Source organism: Lepisosteus platostomus, chromosome 5, assembly GCF_059453375.1.
Source record: "Lepisosteus platostomus isolate fLepPlt1 chromosome 5, fLepPlt1.hap1, whole genome shotgun sequence".
NCBI lineage: Eukaryota > Metazoa > Chordata > Actinopteri > Semionotiformes > Lepisosteidae > Lepisosteus > Lepisosteus platostomus.
The window spans coordinates 58,735,250-58,761,780 of NC_142615.1; the positions used below are offsets into that span (position 1 = coordinate 58,735,250).

At 40.9% G+C, this 26,531-nt stretch overlaps 1 protein-coding gene and 1 non-coding gene across 2 annotated transcripts; one reads left to right on the plus strand and one right to left on the minus strand.

Annotated features, from left to right (window-relative positions):
* On the minus strand, positions 1-25,242 carry LOC148670315 (uncharacterized). Its single transcript, XM_088632961.1, has 9 exons — positions 25,239-25,242; positions 24,929-25,072; positions 24,455-24,553; positions 24,090-24,161; positions 23,551-23,631; positions 22,965-23,051; positions 3,096-3,421; positions 2,477-3,011; positions 1-56 (listed from the first exon to the last, which is right to left on the minus strand). Exons 1-9 carry the CDS (start codon positions 25,240-25,242, stop codon positions 1-3), a joined length of 1,404 nt encoding a protein of 467 aa, XP_088489087.1.
* trnaa-ugc (transfer RNA alanine (anticodon UGC)) lies at positions 17,933-18,007 on the plus strand. The gene has a single exon. It is a non-coding gene; the product is annotated as a tRNA-Ala (tRNA).
* Positions 25,243-26,531: the final 1,289 nt, after the last annotated feature.

The following is a 26,531-nucleotide window of genomic DNA, read 5'->3' on the forward strand; positions in this document are numbered from 1 at the left end:
TCACCAGCTGCGCCGCCACACGGACACCAGGACTCCCCTCGTCTGTGTCAGGGAACCTATAGGTAGAATTGGAGGATCCTTATGCGTGCCCGGAATCCCACAGAACGCAGAGTAGCAAAGGGACGATCCAAAGACGAAATCCAAAGGCTGGGTCGATAAGGGAGGCAAAGGGTCCGGTAACGAGAGATATCCAAAAACAATCCAAAAGACAAAATCCAGAAGGCGAGGTCAAAAGGTGGAGGCAGAATATTCGTTGAAGGAGATCAGTCGAAAGGCTTGGAAACACGCACTGGAGAATACTACAAGAGGCTTCTCAATAGTGAGCGTGGGAATGTGTGTGTGAGGGGAGTTTAAATACTGAAAGGAAAGGGGTGTGATTGGATAATTGGTTAGGGAGTGAGAATTTGAGGAATCTGGTGCATGTGAGAATGTGATGGGTTCAATCAGGGATGAGATTATGAAACAGTGGTTCTGGGAATGCAACGGTGTGACAGGGATAGAACGGCGTTTCCGAGGTAGAGTGTGGGGCCACAGAAATTAAAGTAATATATTATTCTGCTTACTTCTCATGCAGTCTTCTCAAGTGTTTGGAAGGACTGTGAATTGGCTTTCCCGCAGATGAAATGAAAAACTCCTCTGTCTCCCTTCACAGCTGCTGACCTGGGAATTACAGCTTAATTTAGGATTAAACATCTGATAAAACACAAATAAAATGCAAGAAAGGTACATTCCAGATTTTCTCAAAATACTGTACAACATGGAAGCTATGGAGGTGGAGGACATGGATTTTAATTGGCTTCTGTGAAAATTGGCCGTGGTGTGAGTGAGTCCTGTGATGGACTGGTGTCACATTATCTGTGATAGTGCTTTGCACCCACTGCTTGCCAGGATTGTTCCAGTTCCACCACAACCCTGAATCGAGTTGATGGGTATATTAATGTATATTAATCATTTTACCTGTTCCTGTTCTTCACTCTATAGGCATCCTCTCACGAGGCACCAGTAAATGTAGGGGTTTTGTGCTTAACTGGGACAATTATTAATTGTAGCAGCAAGTCACAAAAATTATTCTTCTGATAGCTATTAGAATCAACCTTGCAGGATAACTCAAACATTGCACACACGCGGATACTAATACACGACAATACATTTATTAATACATAAAATGTACATAAACATAACAGATCTTATAGAGGGGGTTAGCAGTGTACAAAAGGTATATGTTCAATCACGAAGAGTTACAAATCAAGAGGGACATACATTCCGTATATCATTCATTTAGACCCTTTTGTAAATGAACTTTGTTTCAACTTGTACATTAGATACTCAAAAGCCAGTACATGACTCATAGGAATTAAACTGATATCAAATCAGGTTGAGGTAACAATTGAATTCTCGAGCTGTAATGCAGAATGTTGAATACTCATCCGCTCTATGGGGATTCAGATCTCCCACGGACACAAAGAAGCAGTGGCAGGCTGTTGCCGTGTCCAATCGGCGCTCTGTGGCCTGGTGCAAAGCAGTGCTGGTTCGACGTGAGAGAAGGAGAAGGAGGGAGACATTTCTGCAGCGGTGTGCTGCTGATGCTCTCTGAAGACCGGCTAGTTAGTGTTGGCTGAAACTAGCAGAGTTTGCACACAGAAAAGTCACAATCTTTAGACAGGAAGAAGACCGGTTCGTTCCCGATGTAGCGCGAGTCCTGAATACTGATATTCAGCTGTCCACAGTTCCAATTATAGTTTACTCGTTGATCAGGTGAGCGTTCGCGGTGGGTTCATGAGGCTTGCTGCTGGGCTAACCTCGGGTGGATCCTTTGGTTACACGCTGGCAACCTCCGTTCTCAACTCTTAGAACAAAGGAAAGTTCTGGCACTGGGACACACTGGCCGTTACATGACTGTCTGAGCTGAGTCTGAGGATGTCCAGGAGGAGCTGGAGTTCTACTTGGAAGAACTACGGTCGCTCATTGGTTGAAAGTTCCATGGGCATTCGAGAATCATTTTGTGACTTACTGCTACAATTAACAATTGTCCCAGTAAATGCACAAACCCCTGCAGTTACTGGTGCCTCGTGAGAGGATGCCTACATTTACTGGTGCCCCGTGTGAGGATGAGTAACCATGAACTCTGACCTTGGGGTTGTAAACCACTTGGGATGAGACTCTCCCTTGGAATCTCCCAGACAGTGAGGCACCAGCGATGACCATTAATTAGGGTGGCTGATGTGTCTCAGCTTTGGGAGTTGTTCCTTATCAGAACACTCTATCAGCTAGAAAAACACCTTAAATGTGAACCAAATGGAATGGCCTCTCTGTATCAAGCACCACTTGAGATGAGGGAGAGAGAGACTGGCAAGGGAGCAGCAAACTTAATTCCTGTATTTTAATAAACCTTGCCGCTGCAATCGTCTCTCTCCTGTGTGAATGCGCTGGTGGGTTTTTAAGTCACTTGACCGCCTAAAACTCTTCCCACACTGACTGCAGCTGAACGGTCTTTCTCCTGTGTGAATGTGCTGGTGGGTTTTTAAGTGACTTGACTTACTAAAACTCTTCCCACACTGACTGCAGCTGAAAGGTCTCTCTCCTGTGTGAATGCGCTGGTGTAATTGTATGTGGCTTTTCACACTAAAACTCTTCCCACACTGACTGCAGCTGAATGGTCTCTCTCCTGTGTGAATGTGCTGGTGCTTTTTTAAGTCATGTGATTGAATAAAACTCTTCCCACACTGACTGCAGCTGAATGGTCTCTCTCCTGTGTGAATGCGCTGGTGTGATTGTAAGTGGCTTTTCTGACTAAAACTCTTCCCACACTGACTGCAGCTGAATGGTCTCTCTCCTGTGTGAATGCGCTGGTGTGATTGTAAGTGGCTTTTCTGACTAAAACTCTTCCCACACTGACTGCAGCTGAATGGTCTCTCTCCTGTGTGAATGCGCTGGTGGGCTATTAAGTTACTTGACCGACTAAAACTCTTCCCACACTGACTGCAGCTGAATGGTCTCTCTCCTGTGTGAATGTGCTGGTGGGTTTTTAAGTGACTTGACTGACTAAAGCTCGTCCCACACTGACTGCAGCTGAACAGTCTCTCTCCTGTGTGAATGCGCTGGTGGGTTTTTAAGTCACCTGACCGACTAAAACTCTTCCCACATTGACTGCAGCTGAAAGGTCTCTCTCCTGTGTGAATGTGCAGGTGGTTTTTTAAGTCACCTGACCGACTAAAACTCTTCCCACACTGACTGCAGCTGAATGGTCTCTCTCCTGTGTGAATGCGCTGATGCCTTTTTAAGTGACTTGACTTACTAAAACTCTTCCCACACTGACTGCAGCTGAACGGTCTCTCTCCTGTGTGAATGTGCAGGTGGGTTTTTAAGTCACCTGACTGACTAAAACTCTTCCCACACTGACTGCAGCTGAATGGTCTCTCTCCTGTGTGAATGCGCTGATGCCTTTTTAAGTGACTTGACTGACTAAAACTCTTCCCACACTGACTGCAGCTGAAAGGTCTCTCTCGTGTGTGAAGGTGTTGGTAGGGTTTTGAAATGCTAGACTGACAGAAACGCTGCTCCTCCCTGTGCCATAATATCAGTTTGTCCACTCCATCTGAGCAAGCCCTTGAGTGATTCTTCCTCATCCTCTGATCGTGCTGGGGTCTCTTATTCTGCAAATGCTCCATGGAATGGTCTTGCTCTGTGTGCTGAAACAGAGCTGTATTTTCTCCATCGTGTCCTTTAGTGTGCTGCTCAGCAGTGTGAATCATCTGGGACTCCATCTCCAGCTCTCCGAGACTTAAACCATCCAGTTGTTCCTCTCTTTGCCCAAGAACAGACATACTCTCCAGTTCATTAAAACTTTCAACAATTTTCTCAGTAACCAGATTATTAAACCTGTGTGTTAAGTCATCAGATGCTAAGGGATTACATGATTGTTTGAGACTGTGCAATGACAGTCTCTCCACTTGAACAGAACAAGGCCTAATTATCAAGCCCTGTAGGAGCTGCTGTTGCTCCTCCCTGTACTGACTCTCCTCTTGGTGCTGTATCTCAACACTGTTCTCTTCACCAGGTACATCAGTCTGATTTAAAACATCCAGTTCTTCACTGTGCTCTTGTACAGAGACACAGCCCAGTTCATTACAACCTTGTGTAATATTGTTAGAGTCCAGATTATTCCTCTTCTCTGTAAAATCATCACATACTAAGAGCCCAGGTGTCTCACTCTCAGGGTCTGTCTTCATCGTGGGCACAGAGTCCAGATCCTTGACACTCTGTCTACTTTCTGTGTGCTGCTCCCTGAGTTTCTCTTTCTCTTGTGCAGCAGTGAGCACTGTCTCCTGCATCAGACTGGAGCCCCACTCCTCCTCACTGTGCTGCTGTTCAAGAGGAGCCCTTTCCCCAGCTTCAGAGAGAGTACTGGCCTCTGAGCCTGTAAACACAGGACAAGAAAACAAGACCTTTATAATAATAATAAAAAAAACTATTTTATATAGCACCTTTAAAGGTGGCTTCTCAAAGCGTTTTATAGAATGCCAACAACAAAAAATACACAAAATTAGCACGATGAGAATACACAGTTAGAGGAGACAGTAGATGGTGGTACTAAGTACAGTAGGAGCAGAGGGGTAAAGAACAGTTAAATAAAGGCTCTTCTGAAGAAGAAGGTTTTGAGTCTGGATTTGAAGGAGTTTAGAGAAGGTGACTCTTTGATATCCTTAGGGAGAGAGTTCCAGAGCTTGGGAGGATAACAGGTGAAGGCCCTGTCATCCATACAATGTAGACGGGCTTGGGGGAGAGTAAAGAGACCAGAATTAGAAGAGCGAACGTTATGAGGTGGGGAGTAGGGTGATAACTCAGACAGGTACCGAGCCATGGAGAGCCTTATAGGTGCGCAGGAGGATTGTTAAGTCAAAATGAAACTTGACAGGAAGCCAGTGCAAGGACTCCAGGATAGGAGTAATGTGAACACTTGCACTAGACCTGGTCAGGATTCTGGCTGCCAAATTGTGGACATACTGGAGTTTGTTCAATGGGGATTTAGAAACCCCAGAGAGTAGAGCGTTACAGTAGTCGATTCAAGATTAGACAACACTTTTCAGCCACAGTTAGTGATAACACAGGGTGTAGTCCAGGAATATTTCTGAAGTGAATGAAAGGTGTTTTGACAACATTCTGCGCATGTGGGTTGAACGTCAAATATCATCCCCACGTTTTTCAATTTAGACTGAAGCTCAAGTACAAGACCATCTACAGATAGGGTTTCACACTGATTTTACAAAGTTGATGGGTGGTGCCAATAAGCATGGCTTCAGTCTTGTCACAGTTAAGATGAAGGACATTTTGAGTCATCCAAGTTCTTATGTCAGAGATGCAATTAGAATAGAGACAGCCACATCTGCGTTGGATCTAGTATGGATGTATATACGAGTAACAATAGCATATTAATGATAGCTGAGGCGATGTGATCTTAAAAGCTTCAAGCTAAAGCTGTAAGCTTTACACTACACAAACACACGTCTTGTATACTCGCAATCAATTTGGGTTGTTTAAGCATAGAGGAATAAGAGGGTTTAAGGGGGTTTCTGATAATTCGTAATTTTAGATATATAAGCTTTGTCAGAAACCTAACTACCATGTAAAAAGTAAGACTACAGAAATAATAATAATACATTACATTTACATAATACAGACACACTGACTGCACACTACAGTACATTTACACTACACTGAGAGTGAGGGATTCATACAGACACACTGACTGGACACTCCAGTACATTAACACTGCACTGAGAGAGAGGGGGGTTCATACAGACACACTGACTGGACACTCCAGCACATGAACACTGCACTGAGAGAGAAGGGGGTTCATACAGACACACTGACCAAACGCTACAGTACATTATCACTGCACTGAGAGAGTGGGGTTAATTGGCTCCGTGAAGTTGGCCCATCTACAGAGAGCACAAATGATTAAACTCACCTCATTCGTTAGTGTAACGTTTGCGTTAAAAGTAGCATTTGTGCTGCTTTCAATTCCGAGGTATAGAGCCTTGTTTTTTCGGGGTCGTGACATCACTCAGCCCCCCTACAAGATCGTAGCGGAACCAGACTGGTCTCATTCGTTAGCGCTGCATTTGTGCCGGTTTGTGCCGTTGAAAGTAACTTCCCAGCTACTTTTGTTCCTTAGATATAACATCTTCTTTTTTAGGGGATGACGTCACTCAGCCCCCCTACAACGTTGTAGGGGAACCGGACCGGTCTCAATTGTTAGTGCTGTGTTTGTGCCGTTGAAAGTAGCGTTTGTGCTGCTTTCGTTCCCGAGATATAGTGCCTTGTTTTTCTGGTGATCACATGACCATGCACGGTGACTTGGACCTCCAGTAACACCGTCTGCCGAGTTCAAGCACTCTGTTACCAGCACAAGAGTAACAATTCTGCAACTCTGTTCCTCTGTTTGCCTAGGTGAGGGTACGGATTTTGCATTTAATATCATTATCTTCTATGCGTTTGTGTGAACAGGAAAATTAAATTTGTCTCCAATATCATACCCGTATCAGAAGAGTTGCGGGTGTAGCCTTAAAAAGCGAACATTAGCAAAATTGTATATTCTTACAAAGAGGCTTTAACGAACAAGTCTTAATACCTCGTAGCGGTGACTTTTTTTAAAAATCATAAGAAGTAATCAGTTTTACATTGTCTCCTTCTTAAATAAACAGGCATCAAGGGACGTGTGAACATTCGACCTGTCTGTCGAGCCACGTATTTAAAAAGACTTGAATTTGCAACTTTCTGAACCACTGTTGCTCTTTTTTATGCAAAGCACATTCGCCAACGTGAAAAGGAACCAGGACTTCAGGACTTTTATTTTTAAGGGGCACTATGTACAAAGTTTACACAAGTTCATAACACATCCGAGAAACAAGAGTCTATCATCTCACACATGAACACCGTGGCAATATTGGAAAATATTTTTATTTTCATAGAACAGAAGTGAACATATATCTAGGTTCTTTGAAAAACTGGCATTATCCACGTGTTTGTATTAACAAGGGTCTTATACGCAAACATGAAACGATTAGCTCAGTCCTTTTATCTGTATTTCTGGTCAGTCCTTGATGTAGAAAACAGCATGAGGGCACACCTTGAGCTCTGAATACACAGATATGACTGTCTACAAGGACGCTTACAGGTACCAACACACTCAGTACTTAAATTACTGGATGTGATGAAAACAATGAATGCAATTTGTTTTCCGACTCTGTCTGGTCGGGTGGGTGTAGATGTTTTACATTTTAATATAGTGCCTTCTTTTTCTGGCCGTGACGTCACTCTGTGCCGTTGGCACCATACAAAAACCACAAGTTCACGACCACCAGATCTTTCAATTGTGATCTCTTGATCAGCTGACCCCAGCCTTTGGAGTTGATGTTTGATTTATTATCTGCATCTCTGGCGAAGACCTCTTCTTCCATATCGTAAGTTTCTTTACAAACTAGAAATGCTATACTGTAATTATGATGCTACATTGACGTCCCCACAAATTTATTTTAAAGTAAAGATATTTGAGAAACTTATTTTGTTTTATATCATGGGGAATACCACAAAAATTAGTAAGCTTTATTTGTTATCATGATATTTCTACACATGCAAGTGAAACTTGAAATGACTTGTCACACTTCTGAATTTAAATTATAATGTTTTGTTTCTGTATGTGTTACAAGGAGAATTGAACCCCAAAAAATCTCTGACATGTTACAAATTGCAGATGTGAAAGCTGAAATGATTAAGTGGTGAATGCAATGCTTTAAAAACATATTATAAACAAAAGAAGTGGTGATGGCCTTGGTATTGCAGTTTAAGTGAGTAGGTGGGTCTAAAAAATATTAATTTATCAATTTCTATCTACATATACAGAAACTTTTTGATGTGCACTGTAATCCATAACAATGTAAAAAACTTAGTTATATTTTCATTTACACAGTGGAGGGAAGTCCCCATTACCTGTAGGGCACTTTCACTGGGGTTATATAGAAGCACTATATAACTGAAAGGATATTATTAATCACGTGAAAATTTGGAAGAAGAACAGTTGAAGCCAGGTTTGGTGAAATTCATTTTTTGTTACATTTTTGAGTGTTAATCAGACTTCTCTATACTTTGCATTAAACATTTCCCATAATACCCAGGCCATGGGTCTAGCTAGGGATTCAGCCATCACATGAACGCTAAGATTAAAGGGTGACGTCACGGAGCTAACAAAAGAGTAGTGTAAAGCTCACCACGATTTGTTGTTTGAGATTTCAGTTCTAAGCAATATGCAGTGTTTTGCATTCATCCTTATTTCTTTCTGGGGATTTAAACTACTCATCAATTGTTTGATTATTTTTAAACCTTGAGCTTTTCAATTCCATGTACTGCACTACATATTTGTAATTTTTGATTGTTAATTCTTAATTGTGTATGAAAGTATATATCAGACAGACTGTATGCAATAGCTAATTAAGGAGCTGTTGCCTTTCTATTGTTCCATTACCTGTAGAGAGGGAGATGGGTTTCTAATATACATTGAAGTACCTGCCTCAGAAGTTCTGAGCATCTTTGGGAATGTTTGCACGGTTTACATTGATTGTATCATGTCCCAGAAGCAGCAGGCACGAAACCGGTGATTCCACTATTGTAGTAAATGTAGTAGAGTAAACCACTTGACAATAGATTAAGGTCTGCCTTCACAGAGCATAGAACAGAATAAAACGAGTTTTGTGAGCTTTATTAAGTTATACCCTCACACAACAGAGTATATTAAGGAAGTACAGAGTTGGTATAAAATTACATCATTTGGTGTGTTACACTGTTACCACACTTAAGAGACCAAAGAAATGTACTGGATTAAAGCTCTGCATTGTTCATTGTTATTCTGACATTGTTAAACATTTTACACATTGTTTGGTTATGAAAGTCACTGTGAGGACAGGATTTGTTTTTTTGTATTTTAAACAATGTATGTTGTTGCACCATAGTACTCATGCTACATATTTGCCCTTCATTCCAGGATTTATCACCTACAGGCACTGTTAGGAGGGTAGGAACTTAACAGTACTAACATTCAGGCTGTGCTGCCAGACATAACCTGACAAAAGAATATACCCAAGTGCTGAAGGGCTGCAAAGGTAACAAAGAATCAATGTATACATGCAGAGTTACAACAGCGTAGCTGCAAACTATAAAATCACACGTAGAACAAAAAAATAGCAAAGGATACAATGCTTTTTCTTCTGATGAAGTTCTAGAAGAAATAGGTGTAGCCGGGGACCAAGAGCCAAGCTGTACCCTTGATGCATGCCCGACAGCATTGGAAGACTGGGTAACAGAAATCTGTGAAGAATGCAGGTTGCTTGCTGTGGACAGTGGTGATAGACATAACCTGCATTTCCTACCGGAGATTGTTCCTCATCTCACCAGGCTTGCTTGCTATCTCCCACTCTGGACTGGCTTAATGGTTCCACTTTTCAAAAGTGTGAACATCACTGGAAGCTCAGCCAATGAAGAGGCGGATTTCAAAAACCTAATACAATCAGTGCTGAAGCATGACACTCGAGTTGTGCGAGTTGACAGGTTCCTTATGAAGCACCTAGCACACATAGGAGGTATGAGAATATCAATGGGTGCTCATGGTGTTTCCCAGCAGTGTGAGAGGGCCGTTATCAGTGCTACCACCTGTGAAGCAGAGACATCCAGCTCTCTAGAACAGCAGAGCGGAACACTTGTTATGAGTTCTGAAAAACAGACAGAGCTCAAAAAGGACAAAGAACTGGTGTATCCATCAAATCTGAGTTGCCTGGAAAATTGGAGAGGGCTTGCTGCACCACCTAAAAAACGGAAACCATCTTTTTATCTTGTGCCTCATTCTGAGTGGTTACACATAGATTATTCTGTTCCTGTGAAAAAAGATGTAGTGGCTCTGATGAGGAACTGAAGCAGCAGAGACCTGCCCCCAGTAAAGGTGAGTGGAGACACTGTGAGTGTACTGAACACTTGTGCTTTTGATGTCAGTCCCTATGCAGTGCCTACTGTGACAGCAGGACTTCTAGCAGCTACAGATGCAGCCATTCAAAATGGGTGAGGTATTTCGCGGCATACCCCGGTGGGCGTGTCGCGGTATCACGCGGTATCACGCATTTCACGTGTGTCACGTGACTAACTATCCGGTGTCGCCTTGTAAAACCGCCAGGGGGAGCTTAACCTCTCATGTACAGCATTTGAGCCTTTAATTTTGAACCGTGTATTACAGCATGTTAATCATCAGTCATTAAAATGTTGGTATATTTTATGAAAGCAAGATTGCTCAGTTGGACAAAAGTACACAACCTACCTTTATCAGAAATATTTATGCATCAAAGCCTTTACTGAAGATATTACTAATAGTATTAATAATGGATGACTTTGGACAAGCTGTATACTCAAAGTATAATATCTTTAGCACATTTGTACAAGCACTTGGAATCTGTCCAAGCCATACTTTGTCAGGCATTTTGTTTTACTTCAACGGGCATAAAAACTTCCTTGCTTTTAACAGGGCGTTTCATAATTTCTAGCTACGAAAATGATTTAAAATACGACACCTATCATTCAACTAGAGCTTAAAATATCACAAGGAAAAATACACACCGGTATTCCATTTCTCCCTAAACATTGTAAGCTTTGAAGTCTTTAACTAACGTGATACGGGAGTCAACAAGCATACTTTTAGAATTTGATTAAAAGGGAATATAATATGGAATCGCGTATCTAAAGAATTTAATAACGGTATGATTATATCCGTGTACTGCGGCAGGGCTGTGTAGGGCTGTTTCGCCTGCCTGATCATGCGAGCTGTCTTGTAGCCTACTGGTCTAGGTGCGTGACTACCAACTGGCAGGTTGTGTGTTCGAATCCAGCTGGTGCTGAACTTTTCATTTTTATTTATATATTTTTTAATCACGTAACATAAACATATTACCGTATGCAAACTGTACTGTATACAGTATGTATATGTATATTTAATGTCTTAACTGTGCCCGTTTAATTGAATTTAAAAAAATTATTTAACACGAACATTAAGCTGTTTACATCTTCCGCCTGAGAACAGTCACCCGTTGCTACCCAACGCAGAATGGTGATTGGCTGACACTATCTGACACCCCTCTGATTGGAGAAAAAAGACGTGCTGGTTTGCTATACATACTGTACCAGGAAGAGGATTTCTTTCTATTCAAAACGTGTATTTTAAAAGTTTAAGAAGTAAAAACCTTACAGCGTACACAGATTTCTAAACTGATCAGGATCGTTATCTTTGTCTTATGCATAATAATGTTCACCGCTCTGTCCAGCAAATTAATAATAAACTTTATTTTATATAGCGTTTTAAACGAATAAGTAATTAGATTGCTCATAAACCTAATCACTTGCTTTTTCACACAGGGCCATGTAGGTTTGGATTTTTTTTCCCTTAATAATAAAAACCTTCATTTAAAAACTGCATTTTGTGTTTACTTGTGCTATCTTTGTCTAATATTTCAATTTGTTTGATGATCTGAAACATTTCAGTGTGACAAACATGCAAAAAAAAAGAAATCAGGAAGGGGGCAAACACTTTTTCACACCACTGTACATATCACAACCTGTTAAATATTCACTTTAAATTCATGAGCTCTTAAGCCCTATCTGGTAGTGAGGATGATTCAGATGTTAAATTGAGGAACAGTAGCTTGAGCCCCACCCCCCCAGACAGACTGAGAAAGGGTTCACTGTCACACAGATGAGCACATTTGACAATGCAAAGCTCCGAACCGCAGAAGCCACAAATCCTGCTCTTGTGTCAATGTTAGAGGGTTTAAAAGACATTCAACACACATTTTTTTATTGATCCATGGCATAACTTGTCCTCCCTATTCACTAACATTATAAGACCATGTCCCAGTTTTCAAACTGTACCCTAAGCCCTTCCTCCAGGTCCACACCTCCACGACACAGCATAAGAAGTGTGGACTTCAAGTACACGAGGATTTGAGAGGCACCGTTACAAAAAGGGGGGCATGGGACACCACCCCCCCCCCAAGTGACGTCACCAGTTTGTTACGTGGGTCAAAACGCTTCCTATGGTTGCTGCTGCTTTTGCAGTGACTGAGTGCATGTAGACAATTTCTTAAATGTGTTTTTTATCCTTTCTCCATTCGCAGGCTGATGAACTTGAATCTCACCGCGTCTATCCCTGAACCAAAAGGGAGTGACGCGTTGTGTTCATTCGTGTTGAGCACTCGACTCCAAACGGCCGAAGTAAACAAGGGAAAACTTGGTGATACCGCCCTGTTTATCCGTGGATTTGTGTTACTAAAGACATTTCAACTCGACTATCCCAGTACACAAATGACAGTAGGAGGAAAATCATTAATTCGCTTTCTTTCAATGCAAACTAGGCTGAACCTCAAAGCTTTGTACTATTGAATATGTCTACTATTAAATATTCCATCTACAAAATATACTGCAGGTTAACCAATATTATATTCACCAAAATGGGGTGACGAAATCAAATCTGTACGTCAAAACATTGTACCTAGAACACAAACAGGATGAATCTGAAAGTATTACATAATCTACAGATATAAATAATACATACAGCATGAATACTTAAAGTAGTTCAAGTAGGGAGCTGCATCAGTATGCGTAGGCTGCAAAGGAACAAGTAGAGGTATATTCCTGTGCTGAAAAGAGAAGAAAAGAAACAACATTTCGGCTGTGGAGCCTTCTTCAGACGTCAAAACCTTCTTCCACAGCTGAAATGTTGTATCTTCTCTTTCCGGCAGGGAATAAACCTTTACTTGTTCCTGAACCGAAGGTAGTCGAATTTATGTAATTTTGTTTTACATAAAATATGCTAGTTTTAAAACCGTAAAAAATAATATTTTACTTTCCAATTGTGGGGGGAAAGCAAGCGCTATCTTGACATTAGTGGTTCTATAATAATGAAGCCTGCTTTACTACACCAGCTACATCACTTCTTCGTTGGGTATTCCTCAGACTATATTCAGAAGACGGCAAAACAGAGCACAACTAGCAATTAACAGGGTCTAGGAGGAGAAGCTGACCGAACAAAGTTGTAATAATTTTCGTAAGACTCTTTTGTGCTCTCCAGAAGATTGAAAAGGGCAGCAGAGGACAGTCGGGGATGTAATTTCGCGAAAACTTTTGTTCTGTCTAAATTGCCAGTATTTAAAACTGCACTGGAGGGGGGTTAATACAGACACACTGACTGGACACTACAGCACATTAACACTGCACTGAGAGAGAGGGGTTAATACAGACACACTTACTGGACACTTCAGTACATGAACACTGCACTGAGAGAGAGGGGTTCATACAGACACACTGACTGGACACTTCAGTACATGAACACTGCACTGAGAGAGAGGGGTTAATACAGACACACTTACTGGACACTTCAGTACATGAACACTGCACTGAGAGAGAGGGGTTCATACAGACACACTGACTGGACACTTCAGTACATTAACACTGCACTGAGAGAGAGGGGTTCATACAGACACACTTACTGGACACTCCAGTACATTAACACTGCACTGAGAGAGGAGTTCATACAGACACACTGGCTGACTGGACACTGCTGTACAATGCCGTACATTAACACTCCACAGAAGATATAGTTACCGCCACGTCGATAAATAATCTGCCACACAAACATATTTCCAAGACTCCAAAGTCTCCTAAATTGGCTTTCACATGGAGAAAGTGTATCAATTGACGACATATTTCTGTCCACATTTAAAGAACAGCAATAACATCAATGAGAATATAACCAGACCACAACTAGTTTAGTTCGCAGAAAAGAATCCCTCGGCAACATCACAAACCTTTCCTACTTCGCTCTGCATCTCTACAACAGTGAGGAAGTTAAAAACACCGTTTTTAAAACAAACGTTACTAATTAAAAGTCACTGCACTTACCCGACGGCTCCGTTTCTTCATTTGTTTCTGCAGTGATTTCACAGGGAGGCATGAGTCCAACATGATCTGTCCCTCCCTGATCTCCTGCTCCCGACTCCTTCTCCCACAGCTGCAATCGCACTTTAAAGGTCTCGTTTTCCTTCATTCGCGTTATTTCTGTCCCGAAACTGTCCTCCACACACTGTGTGATATTAATCACGGCCCGACTCACCAGGATCTGGGAGACGCTGCGGAGTTTGTCTCGAAACGAGTCCTGGGAGTCAGACATCCTGTTTCGGAAAACTTCTGAAACTTCAGACACGAACGATTTGAGCAAAACCTCCATGAAACAGTGAAGATCGTTTTCCTGCTTCATTTGCGCGATTTCGGCCCCGAAAACATTGTCGACAGACATGATTTTAATCAAGACCCGTCTCGCCAGAACCTGGGAGATCCGGCGGAGTTTTTCTTCAATCGACTTCTCGGAATCATCTGTCAGGTTTCGGAAAACTTCCGAAACTTCGTGCACGATCGATTTAAGCACAATCTCCATGAAAGAGTGCGCCTCAGTTTCCAGATTAAGCAACAGATTCTCCATTTTTTTCAGAGTCGATCTGAAAAACACAAACAATTCCTGCAGCTGCAGTGGCTGTAAACACGTGGGTTCGAACAGAGAAAGCGAAACGTGGTCAAACAGAGGACTTCCGGGTTATCAGATGAACTTCCTTAGTGACAGTTGCTATGAACCACAAAAATATTAGTCGAATAATAATAATCTTAAAAAAATAGTCCAGAATAGATGTTTGCGTTATATTATAGTGTAGCGTATACGACCGACATTTTTATTTTATTTTTATTAAATGTGTAAATAATTTACAAATACAACTACAGGAGCAGAAATGGATACAAGAAAAAAAAACACGAACAGAAAAAAAATAACTGCCAGAGGTAACGAAGTAAATTCTATTTTTTACATATATCAAATGTTTTCCTTTTGATTGATTTTTATAGAATTTAAATAATATTTCAACTCCATCTGAAAAGTACTAAAAAGGGGAGTATTATTGGACCATTTTGATTTTATGAATGTGAAATGTACTAAGAATGAGTAATACATTTGCTATAAATAAATGTTTTTTTAAAAAAGTTATCTTACACCGTACAATATCAAAGTCCTTAAACCTAAAAAAACACCTTTAAATGCCTACAAACAAAATTCTGCAAGTCCGTCCAAAACAACTTCACAAACACACACCTAAATGTACCAAAGGTTCCCTTTCAGCCCGACAAAAAATGCACAAATCATCCTGCTCATGCTTAAATAAGTACTTTAGAGAGTACTTATTTAACTGGATAAAACCTATGAACAATTTTAAATGATATCTTTTTAACTTTATTTGTAATACAATATCCAACAGGAGTTGTCCAAACTAACTTCCAATTTATATTTTCAAATGGTGCAATCCAAAAAGATCAACTTGACGCACATGCCTTTCCTGTATAAAGTAAAAATAATCTCTAATTTTTTTACAAAACAAATCGCTTTTCTTTTTGCAACATTTCGAATACCGTTAATTTAATAGAAACATCTACCTTAATTTCTTATTTATTCCGCACATCTGCAGTCACTGTTTACATGTCTGCATTGTTTACTTGTACGTTGTCTACTGTTTGTACAGTATATTGTCTTGATGCACTGTCTGTACTTTGTGTAAAGTATCTATATCTATGCTCTCGCAGTCTCCTTCCTCACCGCTCCTGCTCGCTCGACACTCAGTCTCTATGCCTGGGCTCTACTATGGGCTCTATTATCGCCCTACTCCCCACCTCGCAACCTTCTCTCTTCTAATTCTGCTCTCCTAACTGTTCCCCAAGCCCATCTACATTCTGTGGGTGACAGGGCCTTCTCCTGTTTTGCCCCCAAGCTCTGGAACTCTCTCCCCAAGGATATCACAGAGTCACCTTCTCTAAACTCCAAATCAAATCCAGACTCAAAACCCTCTTCTTTAGAAAAGCCTTTACTGAACTGGTTCCATTCTTCACCCCTCTGCTTTTCTTAGTACCACCATCCATGGTCTCCTCTATATATTGTAATTGTGTTTTATCTTGTGTATTTTTATTGTTGTTGTCATTCTGTAAAGAGCTTTGAGAAGCCACCTTTTAAGGCGCTATCCCCATGTACCCCATGTATTAAGAAGACCCCCCTATTCCAGTATATTACCTGTAGTGTTATATTCAAAAAATCATAAAAAAATAAAGAACACTTTCACAACCCAAAGCAAGGTTGTATGAGGTGAGGGGGGCTGTCTGCTGTGTAAAACACTTGGTTGTAGCATTGTGAATGTTGTGCTTCAAATGCTATTGAGTCATGAAGAGGACCTCCCTATCCCAGTGTATTGCGTGTCTAATAGGTGCCGTATTGAAAAAATCATAACAAAAACTGAAAGAGGTTTCATAACCCAAAGCAAGGCTGGGAAAGGTCAGAGGACCTGCTTAGTGTGTAAAACACTTACTTGCAGCATTGTGGGTGCTGTGGTTTAAATGCTATTGGCTTGTGAACAGCATCCCCCTATCCTAGTGCACGGTGCCACATTCAATAAAACCATGAGAAAAAGAGATTCACAACCCAAAGCTCTGCCAGTCTTCTGTGTAAACAATCATGGACATCATGATTTGCACATCATGGGTGCTGTTTTTAAAAAGCTGTTGAGTAAAGAATAGGAATTTTCCTGCAGAATGAAAACAGGAAATAAAGAAAGGGTTTCAGAAATAAAACAAAGCTTTATTCCCGTGCTGACAGTCTGGGTAATTGGAAACTGCTGTTCTGCTTCCTATGGTCATATATGGGTTTTTCGCATGAAACTCTATTGAGCAGTATTTCTGCGTTGTGGATGTATGTATGTATGTATACAGCGGTCCCCCAGTGTTCCAGATAGTGCGTAATTGCGCATCAATCAAAACCCCGACTGTCAGAAAAGGATAATTAGCTCACTGATATGTTTATGGAGGGGTTGTGAAAATTTTCAAAGTCGTGGTCTTTAAAATGCATTTGGTTTGAAGGCGTTCTGTGTTATATGATATGTGATATGGACACAAGAATATTCGTGCGTGGAATAAAAAGACAAACTGAAGGCTGTGAGAACATTCACAATGTACTTTATACACAGAGCAATTGTATATACAAAGCAATTGTTTCATAAAAACGCTACAGGCGTGCCAAAATCGTTTTTGAACATCAAGCTTACTTTACCCCGGTCAAAGTGATGAAGACACAGACATTCAATGAAAACGAATTTGATTCACTCAAGGCTCCGCTGTTGTGATGTCATTTTAATTAATGTTAGCTGTGATTAGGTGTCGTTTTTGTCTCTTTTAACTTAAGAGTTAAAGAGTTTAAGAGTCTGCTCCTTTCTTCCTGGTATAGAAACAACATGTTCCATGTTTACAACCACCACTATAAATTATTTGTTCAGCTCTAACACCTGTCTGCGTTGACAAGGCATCTCAAAATGACATATTAAATTAGAACACGATCCTTCTGGTTACCATTCCTGTGGTTGGAGCGTTGTTTCACCCTTTTTCGTTCTTCAACAATATTTGCAGACAGGGCTTTATCACTGGAGTTGTACAGAAGAAGTGTGCATCGGTCCATGAAAATCATCAGTACTGCTGTTGTTCTATGCATAGTTTAACCGAGAGCACTTAAAAGATGCAAAAAGCTTTCAAAGAAAACAGAATTAAAAGACAGCAGAGTAAGGAGGTAAAAAAGCACTTCCCCGTCGAGGAATTAACCACTGTCGCCCGTGTGACTGGATATAAAAATAACTGATTCGTTTTTGCCCAGTCTCTGGAAGCTTCAATGCGATTATTTTTCCTTCCTTATTTCTTCATTCCCATGAATTTACTCTGTAGTAGAGGAAACACGAAAGTGGGAAATTGCAGGCATTCTCCCTGAGCACACACCAGTGGGGATGTAGCTCAGTGGTAGAGTGCATGCTTTGCATGTATGAGGTCCCGGGTTCAATCCCTGGCATTTATCCCTTTACATTATTGTGCTCACATCGCAATCTTCTGTTGAGTGAGAACTCTTTGTCTGTGTTCATAGAGAGCCAGGTTTACACAATTAAGTTCAGTCACACACAAAGTGCTACAGTGTTGCTCTGCTGTTTTAAATGTACCTCCAAAGCATTTAGTTCTGTTAACTACCAAATGATTTGAACTAATTTAACGTCATATTCAGGAAATCCAGAGAACGTCTCCACACTTGTCGTGGCTGTTGAAGAAATCACCTGTTAAATCTCACCCGGGATTTCTTGAGAAATCATTCAGCGAGTGAGTCCTCCCTCTGGACTCCGCACTAAACTGAAAGCTGCGCGAATTCCTCACTGCGTGTCCTGTACTGTTACAGGTGCTGTCGTGTAGATGTGGAGCACAGCCATAAGGACACTTTGAACTTTTTCCATATGTGAAGGAAAAGGCAAAAGAGCATGAATAGTATTAATCGTTTAAAATATCCATGGTACAACTCGAGAAAGTACTGAAGGACTAAACAACGACTTTTGATGATTACAAGAGATTCAAGAAACACAACCATCCACACACGGGGTTGGATCCTGAACGCTTAAGTTAAGACAAAGCGAAGGATACGAACTGTAAACTCTCTTCACGTCTTACCGTTTGTGAAATAAAACAATTTCTTACTTTCTTAATAATTTCTTACTGCTGATAGACGATTTATTGCATTTTAACAAAATCACAATTACAAACATTTTGGGTTAAACTGTTATTCACACACTCTAACGAAGATAAACGTTAGTGTCTTCCGGTGTGTGAGCCCATTTCTAATAAGAATAAAAAATAAGTTATATAAATTGAATTGTTCTACTTTTTATACTTACATAGTCTTATTAATATTTCAGTTAAATATTTTCTTCTGTAGTAATACAAGTCTCGATTTACAATTTTTGGACATTGTGCATCTTAAATAATTTTGTTATTAGTTTCGGTTTTGGAAAATCGCGCCTAGAAGCTACCAAAACTGGTAATGTTCACAAGATGTGTAATGCAATAGCAGCCTTCTGGGTGGAAAACAAAAAGTATTTCTTGGTATGAATCCTAGCTCATTTATAGGCGGCATTCTAGGACTTCTCGCTTCAGAACTCCTGTCAACGCATCGTACGTTTCTACTCCACTCGTACGTTTCTACTCCATCAATATCAGCAGTGTTATCACTACCAAACGCTAAGACTAGATCCTGGCAATCCTTCGTGAGATCTTCGTTGGAAAATTGTTTATTTTATTTAAAACAAATATTTTCAATACCATCCAAAAAGTCAAAAGTTTCAATTGCATGCAACTGATGAGATCTCTCTTCGATGGAAGTTATAAGTACATCCAAAACACGTTTCTTGTGGATCTTTTTTTTCTGGATCTTGTGGATCCAGAAGAGGATCATTATGAGGCTCAAAACATGCCTGTCTCTTCTTTTTTTGAGGACGAATTGATTATTGAGGTGTAATCATTGGTTCAAAACCCAAATCATCTGGTATCGCTGTTGTTTCTTTGATAGTTTCTTCAAATCCTTCAATTGATCTTCCATATCGAGGGATAATATCATACAAGTTGTGGTTTTCTTTTAATCACCAATTTTATTAAAATGTCACCTTCTTTTACAGATGTCTTGCATGTTTCACAAGATATAACAGTCCTTGCATCTTCAGGTAAAATGTTTTAAAAAGTACAACAAAAGTACAATATACTGAACAGCATTTATGCTTACATGTATATTAAAATGAAGGTACATATACCAAGATATTAAAATACAATTGTACAGATTTGTGAAGTTTTCCACCAAATCTGCAGTGTAATTTTGAAGTATTATAGCTGAGAATGCAAGGTGAGTATGAAGATCAAATTCAATGAGTGAAAATGATTTTCTTGGAAGTTGCCGATGTTGGTCATTATTGATCATTCCAGGTATATTGACTTAGGTACTCAAATGTTTACTTGTTGTAGCTTGAAATGTGCAAAACACTCACATTTCTTTCAAATATGAAGATGTTTTACTGTATCTAGTGCTCTGTACTGGTCAATCTGGGTGCTATAAAATACCTATGGTTTGAGGTGCAGTATAAAGTGAATATTGGGGTGTCTCTAGTGCTGTGGGATGCTGCGTTTTAAATTGAGCAGCTCCTGAAGGCAGGACAAGGAGTCTTAGATAGATAGATGCAATTTCTTCTCATTGGATCAATAAAGTATCTATCTATCTTAACCTTTTGATTTGAAGGGAATGTAAATAACAGCCAGGTTGTCTCTTTGGTTGTGTTGTATCTGGTTCTGTCGACAGTGCCTTTTGTTCCTTGTGTGGATTAAATCATACTTATGAATTGATCACAAACATTTAGGCATTCTCTCCTTCTGGGGTTGATTTTATCATTGTGAGTGGCCAAAGGTTCCTTATATATTTAATTAAAAGTCTTTAATTGTACAAAATTAAGAAATTACAAATGAATGACAAAATGGTTTTAAAAAGTTTATTTTTAAAAAGGAAACGTTAAGAAAATGTCTATACATTTCTGCACATCAGAAATCTTACATTCAGAATTCTATATCAATTAATAGTTTTATTTCAGAAACATATCATATTGTACAAGAAAAAAAGACTGAATGGAATAGGGAACTTTAAGGTCTCCCTGTTTTAAAACACAAACTGCAGGTCCTGTAGACAAAGTCAATGAGGACAGTGACTCACTTGTCAGAGCTCTCAGGTGACAGACAGTGTCAGTGTGGAAGCAGTGGAGTGAAGTGGACTCAGGTCACAGACAGTCTCAGTGCTCAGAACTGTTGTAAGACTGTGTGACTCTGTTGGTGAAGCTCTTCTGTGTCTAGACCTGCTGGAGGAGGTTCTCCCAGACAGCTCTGTCAGTCTCACAGCGCCCATCCTCTCCCTGAGACTCGTCCCCAACATCATCGTAGTCAGTCCTAGCAGGGGCAGGGGCTCCTTCTTCAGAGGGCAGTGTGGGCAGGACCCTGTCCACTCCAGGGCCAGGCTGGAGGACACCTGACAGAGAGACAGACTCATGATTTGTCAAATGAGCCAGTTATTGAAATAATATTGTTACATATTAGGATTATGAAAATTGTGAATAACAAAAATGACTGAGTAGATAAATTAAAAAATAAATTAATCATAACCCCCTACTTTTAAAGATTTTGCCAAGAATATACCCAAGCATTTGGTATAGTTAAAGGCACATAAGAGATTTGTTAATTAAATATTTGTTATTAACAACACTACACACACGAAATTACACACAACATAAATATACAGCACACAATTACAAATTTGCTAACAAGGTGTTTTAGACACCTACATCCTAACCACCCAGAAAATACTCAAACTGCTTCCAAGTATTCAGCTTTTACAGAACACCTTTATGAAAGAAAGAGAAACCAAACCTTCTAAACCTAAGATTACAACCTACAGTTAAATCTCTCTTTGTGAACCCAATTGTTACAAAATGAATGGGAGCCTATCTCCCTGTTCTAAAGATGCTCCCACTAGCCAGGAGAGGCACTCTTTAACTAAGGGATTCTCTAAAGAAGAAATAAAAGTTTCTAAAAACAACAGAAAGGCAAGCTCTCTTTATGAGGGTCAAAGACTAAACTCCAGTCTGGTCTTTCCAGTTGATCTGGACAAGTAGTAGAAGCAAGAAGTAGCTCTCGCCTTCTACCATTCCTGGACAGTTGATTGACAATCATTTACCCAGAACTTTATGGTTGCTTTGATCTCTGAATCTCACACCTCAGCATCTCAGCAAACATCGCCTTGCTTTGCAGCCACTAGCCATGTACTGTAATTGGAATTGGAATTGATGACATTACCCAGGTGTACCTAGATTTTTTAAAACACTTACATAGTCACAATAGTGTAGTGAATGGGGATTTTAATTTTCTGTAACAATAAGAAATTATAGCAGTATATTTTGAGAGTACTTGTAGACTTTTAGAAACTAATCAAACATAATAATCTATAGTCTCACACATGTATTCTAACCAGACAAAATACAATTTATTGATATAATCATAATTTGCATAACAAACAATAAGCATAATAGAACATACTGTATCTGAGAAGTACTCTGCTTTGATATCAATGGCTATTAGTGGACTAACAGTTATAGTATACAGAATAGATGTAACAATATTGTACTCAAAAAGCGTTTAATAGGTTTTTTAAATTAAATTGTATCTTTTTGGAAGAATTGATGATTCAGTGTAGAATTCACTTATACTTATGAAGTATCAATGCTCTAAAACCACAGTGAGGAAGACCTAGTAATTTCTGAGCCTAGTAATTCTCTCTGCAGTCAGAGAACAGAATTCCTGGTCTTCGGGAATCTAAAGCTTTGTTCTGCCCAGACCTCATTCACTCATCATTAATCAGCTGCTGATCAATTTAAATCAATTTAAATCTGATTGGCTAGGTGTGTCAGTAGGTGGGTTTCAGTGACACTGTGATCTTTGTGATCTAACTTTGTACAATTCAGGTCACTCAGTCTTTATTGGCTGTTATTGATCCTTGTAGGACATGATAGAGTGAAGCTACCGCTACTTCAAAATGCCTGATTCCCCTTTGTCTTGGATGACAGTGCAACAGAGATGGATTACTGGAGGTTATCTTTCCCATCCCTGAACTACCTAACCCACACCGAGCCCCCTGGCTGTAGCCCCTTTTACCTGAAGTGGGGTCTTCCTCACTGCTGAACACATCACTGTACCCAGAGGGTGTCTCATCAGAGAGGAGTCTCCCTGTGAACAGAAGAGCAGGTCAGTAATGGCTCTGTCATTCTGACACAGACTGGCCTGTCAGAGACCTCTTCTCTTCTAGGTAGTGTTTATTTGAAGATATGAAATTAGGTTGAGACTAATTTCTAATGACAAAGGCTACTGTGGGCTGGTACAGGGGGTACTCCTTAGTCTTATTTATAATAACTCACCTGACACAGTGTCTGGACTCTGGGGCACAGTGATGGCATCATCATAGTACTCAGGGGCCTCTTCTTTCACAGAGAACATCAGCTTTCCTAAAGCACACAGAGCACAGCATCACTGTCACACATCAGCACACTGAGTTATCTAGAGCACAGGACTGCTGGAGCTCATCAGAACACACTGATTAACTGAACATCACACAGGATCTAAAACTCCAGGCTCTAAGTACAGGAGATCAGGGGGAACCTGATTTCCAGTCCTATTCACAACTGTAATAAATGTAAAACAATTCCTAGATTTTCAAATAAGATGTTGAAGGAAAACAGGGCAGAGAAAGTTTGGCTGTATTTGTACAGTGAGGGTGGTGATGTGAACCCTATGAGATACTGAAGAGGAGCCGGACACTGGCAGAAGTGACCCAGACTGAGTGTGCAGGGCTGAGATCACAGAGAGAGAGTCAGATTCATGTAACTGGTACAGAATAGTACAGACTCCATATTCAGAGGCTTAGATCCAAGAAAGAGTAGAGAGATTCAGACTCTGTGGGATTGGTGCAGAGTTTCCCCATGTGATTGGACTGAAATAACCCACCTGACAAGGCATCTGGACTCTGAGGTACAGCATCATCATAGTACTCTGGGATCTCTTCTTTCAGAGAGGTTATCGAGTCTCCTGAACCACACAGAGAGACAGAGAATTTACACTTCAGGACTCAGACTTACTTTGACCATAGAGCTGCAAAGTAATTGGAAAGTGTGATTTTAAATGTTTTGTGGTGTATAGTTAAGCCAAAACTCTAGGGTCGCTGATTTATCTGATCTGAAAGGCAGCATGCTGTTCCGCAGTCTCCTTTTCTATCAAAACCAATGAGAGCAGCACCCTGTTTACCACCCCAGTATTGACCAGGTCTAGTTTTGCTCAGCATCTATGATTTGCTGAGATAATGCTAGTGTGAGGCAACACTGAAAAACAGACTTTATAAAGTATCAAACACGTGTGGTTATATTTATATAATTCAGGATTTTCTACATAAGTTCTCTAAATGTCAGCGTGGTTTGAGGTGAGAGTGAGTACTGAACTGAAGACCTCCTCACTCCCACACTGAGCCCCCTTACTTAACCTCCCCTCACCTGGTACTGGGTCTCCCTCACTGTCCTCCACATCATCGTATCCAGAGGGTAGCTCGTCAGAGAGGAATCTCCCTGTGAACAGGAGGACAGATCAGTATTACCTGCAGTCAGACAGCAGCCTCACTGTCCTCTACTGGAAGAGAAGCCAGTGTGTGAGTTTGTGTTTATAAGGCAGATCCAGAATCGTGCTGTGTTGATTTTCTTCACTTAGTTTGACACCAGTTGAGAAAAAACCCTACAGGTTTAAAACTAAAAAATACCCTTTTTGTCAGAAACCAGTTGAGTGAGATTTTCTACAAGTGTAAGTCCTCAGATTTTCCTTAGAGGGTGGAGACTAATCACACCTGAAGACCGTCTCCACTCACCTCTCCTGGGGGCGCTGTAGGTTCCCTCTCTGGCCAGTTTGTACTCTATTTCCTCGTAGACGGCATCATGATAGGGGGCGAGTGCTCCTTTAGATAGGGCTGTGTGAGGAAACAGACACTCAGGGTTAACATGCAGGGAGAGGAGTACAAGATAAAAAATGTCACTCCTAAACCTATTTTGGACATTTGAGCACACAAATGTTATGATTCTGGATTTGCAAATTTCCTGATATCTCCACCTGTAATTGTTGCTAATCTTTTTCAAATAATCTTTCTTAAACTTCAAATGGATTTCTCTACACTATTAAAATTGCTCACATCCAGCACACCTTTAAATTAGACAGGTTTTACCTCAGGCAATTGTGATTTTAAAGCAGGTTTATTCCTCAAGGTAATTATGTAAATATAAGTTCCATGTGAGTGACAGAACTGACCACTAGAGGTCACTATGTGGATGGAGAGTTCCGTCCCTACCTTTCCTCAGATTCCTGTTCTGGATCAGCTGCCCCACTAACAGGGCCAGCACCACGAAGAGCAGAGCCCCCAGCAGCAGGAGGACCAGGGGCGAGGCAGACAGGCCTCCCAGTGGCTGTGTCTGGGGTGTTGTCCTGGTTCTGCCTGAGAGAGGGGGAGACAATGGATGAACAGGGATCAGGAGAGGTGCTCTTGGGCTCATATACACTTCGACACATGTCCTGTTCTCCTCCTGTTCCGATATGTGGCTCTCATGGCTTCAGGGTGAACCCAAGATCAATGAAGAACAGTTAAGGATTCCCAATCTAACCCATCAGGACTGTCACTAAATCAGTGTGGAAAGAGAGGACACTAGCACAAGATCTACACTGGAAATCTGAAAACACTGATCTTCACTCTGAGAGAGGAGAGGAGACACTACAACAACACTGGGAATCTGAAGAGACACTGATCTTCACACTTAAGGTGGAGAGGAGACACTACAGCTACACTGGGAATCTGAAGAGACAGAAAGACAGGAGTTATCAATGACAAGGAAGATTTCTGTTCACCTGTAGCTGTTGCTGGACTGGCTGTTGTCTCTGACAAACCTGTAAAAGAGATAGGAGAACTGTCATTATTTTGCCTTTGGTTTTACAGCAGGTTGAATCCACAGTGGTCTTAAAAAGAAAATCTTTACATTTGTTCCTTGAGGTCAAATCTAGGATTGCTGGATGAATGGTGTCTTGCTCAGAATTAAAGCCTAGTGTTGTTCACATACACAGGGCTACAAAACATCCCAATCTTGTGACTGATGATCTTAGTTGGTTCAGTTAGATATTAAGCAGTGATAGAGTATGGGTAACATCAGTCTAACTTCTCCATTGATCTGCTACCTTGTTCATCTACAGTTCTAAGACTCTCCTCACCTGTACAGGTTACCCCTGCATCCTCCTTGTGTCGACAATCGCTCTGATTCAGTCCAGAGTGACAGCAGTCCCACAGGTGAAGTTCACTGCCTGTGCAGTTCACCTCGTCCAGCCAGATGGTGCCAATCCCTGGTCCGAATGAGGCCTCTATTGCTGCACTCACTGCGTCCCCACAGCCCAGCTGTCTGCAGACCACCTGGGCATCCTGCAGGTCCCAGGAGTCGTCACAGACTGTCCCCCAGGAGCCCTCGTACCGCAGCTCCACCCTGCCTGAGCAGTTAGTGTCTCCTGCCAGGCGCAGAGCCAGTGGGACTGAAAGTCAACAGAAAGTTTACCGAGTGTCATCAGATCTGTGACTGTAGAAGAGAGCAGTGAGGTTACTGAGTGTCATTAGATCTGTGACTGTAGACGAGAGCAGAGAGCTTACTGAGTGTCTTCAGCTCAGTGACTGTAGTAGAGATCAGTGAGGTACTGAGTGGCTCTAGAAGAGAGCTGTATGGTTACTGTTCCTCAGCTCAGGGCTGCAGTGTCTCTGATTGTTTTACACACTGAACTCACCTGGGCAGTACAGCTGAGGCTGCTCTTCCTGAGGGGCTGGAGTGCTTCTGTCAGCTTCTTTTCTAGGACCTTCAAAGATTAATAATAATTATTTAATTTTATACATGTTTGGATATAAATTACTAAGAATTCAGTTT